General features: G+C 18.3%; 1 protein-coding gene across 1 annotated transcript in view; it reads left to right on the top strand.

Annotated features, from left to right (window-relative positions):
* LOC102679457 (dynein heavy chain 1, axonemal-like) overlaps nt 1–1784 on the top strand; it is an 18274-nt gene extending 16490 nt beyond the window's left edge. The window contains exons 20-22 of the mRNA XM_031511151.1: nt 296–458; nt 670–780; nt 1666–1784. Coding sequence (XP_031367011.1) covers nt 296–458; nt 670–780; nt 1666–1784 — 393 coding nt within the window. The remainder of the gene's footprint in view (nt 1–295; nt 459–669; nt 781–1665) is intronic.
* Nucleotides 1785–5635: the final 3851 nt, after the last annotated feature.

Genomic DNA, 5635 nt, shown 5'->3' with positions numbered 1-5635 from the left:
TTTTTTTTTTTTTTACAATTTTATTATTTTATTAAGTTTATCTAATTTATAAAAATATAAAAACAGATAATTCTTTAGTTAGTATATTTATCTTTTATTTAAACAATAAACTTCTATATCTTCTATTTTTTTTCTTTCTTCGAAAATGACGTTTCGTAAAAAAAAAGATTTCATTCTACATTTGTTTATTTTTTTTATGCAAAATTCAAAAAATTTTTGGCTATTAATTAAAATATAGAGTTATTATTTAGAAATTCGTACAGTTAGAAATTCGCGTTGATTTATTTTTATTCAGGATCATTATGACTTTGGAATGCGAGCGGTGAAAACTGTTATTGCTGTGGCGGGAAATTTGAAAAGAGAACATAAAGAGTTGAACGAACAACAGATTTGTTTACGTGCTCTGAAAGATGTAAACGTTCCAAAATTTTTAAAAGATGATCTTATATTATTCAACGGTAAATATATTTTTTATGCATTATATTTATTTGCTATATAATTTGAATATTTCTTAAATAAAAAAAATGTATTTTTTAATACAATTTTTTAATTATTATAATTTCCCAAAATTTATTTTTCCTCTTTAATTTATAAACTAATAATTCTATATTATATGTTATGAAAAGTTTACAATAATTCAAAATGAATATATATCTTCATTTTATTCAGGTATCGTATCCGATCTATTTCCTCTTTTAGAGGAGAAACCAGTGGATTATGGCATTTTGGAAGCAGAAATTCGGGCAACAAGTTTGAGAATGGGTCTGGAAGATGTTGACGGTATATATTTTGCTTTCTTTAATTCTTGTTTTTTTTTTTCTTTTGAGTTTCTGAATTAATAAAGAATTATTCTTTTTAATGAATTTTCTGATCCATTTTACAAAATAAATTTCAAAAATAATTTCCGCAGTGAAATATTCATATTCTTTATCTTGTTTTTTTAAGTTATTATGTAACAACATAATATTCATACTTTCTCTAAGTTTACGTTATAAACACAAGGGATCTCATTGCAGTAATATTACGTATCAAAAGATTTACTTTTCTGGTTTTATGATTAAATTCATTAAAAGAGAGAAGATTAAAATTAATTCTACAGTTATATCGAATTTTAAAGAGATTTTATTAAATTTGAATAAATATAAAAAAAAAATATTAATCATTATTCTCTATCAATAAACATTTTTTCTTACACTACTGTATTATTTTCATTAATATTCATATTTATATTCAATATATTTAAAAATATTGAAATTAATTCTACGTGGACAGCAATAAATTTTCAAGTGTAACTTTTGTATAAAAAGGACGTAAATGATTAAAAAATTCAAATATCGAAGTATTTATAAAATATTCCTAATGAATTTTGAAATAAAAAAAATGTATAAAATATATAAAATTTATAACATAATATAAAATATTATAGATAATATATATCTATAGTATAGCATAGACATTTTATGGCTTATTAATTTTCAAATTCGTGACAATTCGCAAATTGTTTTCTAATTGTTTTCATAAACTCAACAACGATATAATGATTAAAAAAAATACATTTGCCATAAGAAATGTATTCTTTTGAAAAATATATAGTAGTGTAATCTTTTAATGGAATTTTGTTTGGATTTAAAATGTTTCATTAAACTTTACGTCTTTTAATTGCAGAATTTGTGAAAAAAGTTATTCAATTATATGAAACAACAGTGGTAAGACACGGATTAATGCTCGTTGGTCCAACTGCGTCCGGAAAGACAAAGGTAAGTGATTTAAATGATATTAACTGAAGAATTAGTTTGAATTAATCCTTGCAAAATACTTTGTGGTATTAAGTATATCATTTATAAATTATAAATTGGCAAATTGAACAAAGAAAAAAATTAAAATGAATATATTTTATATTCTATAAATTTATTATTGTATCATAGAATAATAAAGTATTTTCATAGTTTAACAAAGTAAAATTCTTATCGATTTCAAATATATCTTGTTAATTAAAAAACAGTGAAGAATTTATTTTTAAGTAGGTTTAGATAGTATATAAAAAAGAGAATCTATCAGAAACTATCTAATTAAATGTTTTTTTTATTAAAGATACGATATCAAACGATTATAATAATAATAAGCAATATTTTAAATAAAAAATAATTTGCATAATATTTAATTAACAAAGGTGAATTTTTGATTAAATATTAATTTGATTAAATATATATTTATATTTTTATAATTATATTTATATTTTTTTCTATTCTTTATATAAAGAATATATTTTACTTCTTTTGTTTTTTGATAACACTATTTTGCAATCTTTAAAAATACTTCCATTTCTAAAACGCATATACTATATGCTGCATTACTTGCTACCATTTTTCCTAATGCAATTTTTATCTGTTCTTTAAATTGTGAAATTCTATTAATTCAATTACGAAAAATATCCTGTATAACAAATAATATATATCGATTTTTAAAAACACTTCGTTTTTAAAAATATTTTAAAAATAAAACATAATACGTCACAATTTAAAAATCTTTAAAATAATATGCAGTAATTCTTATATGCATTTCCATGTATATATTCCGATATATCTCACGCAATTAAGTAATATAATATAACATAATTTAAAAAATAAAAGTAGAATTTAATTTTATTTAATTAATTAAAAAAAAGAATATCAATATGTAAATATGTAAATAATTATTTCTCGTATAGATTCATTATATAATAATATATCTGTTAAATAATTATTTTTAAAAATATGAATTTATTTTTTTATTAATAATGAAAGCGAATTGAGTTTATAGAAAGAATTTATCTATATAAATCTGGATAAATCTTCAAAATCTTCAATTTTTGAATTATTTTTTATATTTTAATTGATCATAATTTTTTTTTTGAATTCAAAATTTTTTCCATCACTTATACATTTTTATCATTTTCAGTTTGTAATTGATAAATTCTTTTTGAAGTGTTATAAAATATTCGTGACAAATTCAATGAAATATAAATGTATACATATAGAGGTAGATATATTTAAAAAAATAAATTGGCATGTTAAAATTTTTTTCGCTTTAACAAATTCAATCAATTTTAACGAGAATGCTAGAATAGAAAAAAAAGATAAGTCATCCATATCAAAATTCTGTTGTAATAACCATTGATCAAATTTTTTTTAAAACAAAATTTTTTCTTATGATATTTCAATTATATTAATCAAGAGAAAGTTTTTTAAATGGAAAAAATATTTAATAATTCATAATTGATAAAATATTCTATGTTGTAATACATTTCCAAAATCAATTCATAAAAATACGAATTAATATCATATTATTAAAAAAAATTTTTTTTTACCAATTATTATATAATACATATATTTTTATTCACAAAAATCTGAAATGATAACTTTTTATTAAATTTTTTTTTTAATGGCTTTATGTTATATAAAAATAGAAAAATAGTTTATATATAATTAATTTTTTTCATATTTTAATTAAGTTCCATTAAAGATAGAATTTGATCGAATAAATTTGAATTTGGATGAATATAATAATAATTTTTTCTTAATTAATACAATTGAAATATCGCCAGGAATAATTTTTATCATAATTGAATAAATATTTATGGTTGACGAAATAAGAGATCATAAACAAAGATCATCAAGTATCAAACACATCAATCAAATATCTTAAACAATTATACGATTGATATATTACACATAGGATAGGATATCGATTTAATCAACGAGTACTAGCTGTAAATGAAATATATTGTTTTGTTTTTTAAAGTATTGTTATAAATTACATTATGAAATATATATTTTATCATACTCAATTAATTCGGTAATATTTTTTAATCTACAACACGAAAAAGATTCCATTCTTTAATTTAATATACTTACCATCGTATGTTGAAATGATAGGCTTTTATACAGTCAATATCATTAATTTTTTAACGATTCTTTTTGCTTTTCATAAATAAATTGTATGATAGATAATATTTAATAGTTTTTATTTCATGTAAGTTAGAAATGTAATGTTCCATAAAAGTATAATAAAAAATAACAAAATCTATGATTTTTCAAACATTTAAAATTTTATATTTTAATTATAATTGTACATTCAAAAAATATCAATTATTCATATTTTCATTAATTATATTTTAGCAATTGATTTTTATTTTATATTTTATATTTTTTTCAATGAATCGAATATCTTTATGTTTATTGGAATTTAAGCAATCAATCAGTCCATTGCAAAATAAGGTTAGGTTAGGTTAATATATTTAATCTTCTCGTATTGCTTTATATTTTTCTTGTATCTTACAATTGAATACATTTTAGATGAATGATCTTTTCATTCCATCATATCTATCAAAAAAAAAATAAAAAATTTCAAACACTACAAATAGTAGATATATATAATTTAAGATTTGAGTAATAATTAAATTATTCCATGTTTAGTTTTTAAATATCTTATATTTAAAAATATTTGCAGCCTTATATTTAAATTTTACAATTATTGAAATATTTACAATAAAAACTTTTATATTATAATTTCTATAAACTAAATGTATATTATTCTATTTTAAAAAATAAAAATAATTTTTACAATTAAATATAAAAAAATTATGTTATCATTTACATAATTCACATATTAAATAAGAAACTAAAAAATAAAAGCATAGATTAAAAAATAAAAACAAAATTTTTAATTTCGATTTTTCTTATCATAGAGAATTTACATAAGAAATATCCTATACATGCAATATATCGAATAAAAATAAAAAAATTCGATTTGTCGATATTCATTTCTCTATATTTATAACAGTAAAGAAATCCAATACTCAAAAATTTTTTTAAAATTGTTACAAATATATAAAATTTTATTAAAATAGATATTGATTTGATCAGATTGATGAAAGAAATGATATTTTTTTTATAATAAAATATTTTTAAAATTGTTGCTTTTAAATTATTAAATGATTGATATATTGCACATTTAATTAATCTGGCTTAAAATACCATCGATTAAACACCAAGTTTTATTTTATTTTTGTCATTATACATTATATTTTCATATCTTATTTATCAAATTTATCGATATTTTGTTAATTATGTTCATAAATATAAAATAAACAATTTATAATTTAAAATAATATAATTCACTAATGAAATATTAAAATAATATTAAATTTTAACAAATTCTTTTACTATAATTTTACATTATATTAAATATTATTGTATTTTAAAATATATTCCAAATATATAAATTTTGTAAAATTTGTTTTTGTTTATAATTTAGAAATTTACAAACATATAATTAATCACTCTTTTTTAAAAAGTGAAAAACCATTAAATTCTTAAAAATGAATTACTTTCGTTGTTATTGGTGTGTATTTTATGTCGCATTTGTTGTTTTTTTATTAATGACAAAAGTACTTTTACTATTCTTGAAGTTTCAATTTTTTTTCATATTTTATTTTTAAACGCAATTTCAAGTATATCGAACAATTAAATATAGACTGAAATTGTAAAAGATAACATTCATAATAAGAAATAATTCTAACAGCTAATTATTTCTGTATATATTAAAAAATTCTTATTTTTTATTCTCTATATAAATGTAGAAATTAAATTACATA

The sequence above is a fragment of the Apis dorsata genome, unplaced genomic scaffold (assembly GCF_000469605.1).
Source record: "Apis dorsata unplaced genomic scaffold, Apis dorsata 1.3 scaffold_293, whole genome shotgun sequence".
Taxonomy (NCBI): domain Eukaryota; kingdom Metazoa; phylum Arthropoda; class Insecta; order Hymenoptera; family Apidae; genus Apis; species Apis dorsata.
Note: the sequence above shows the minus strand (reverse complement) of the source record. Positions and strands in the feature narration are given on the sequence as shown.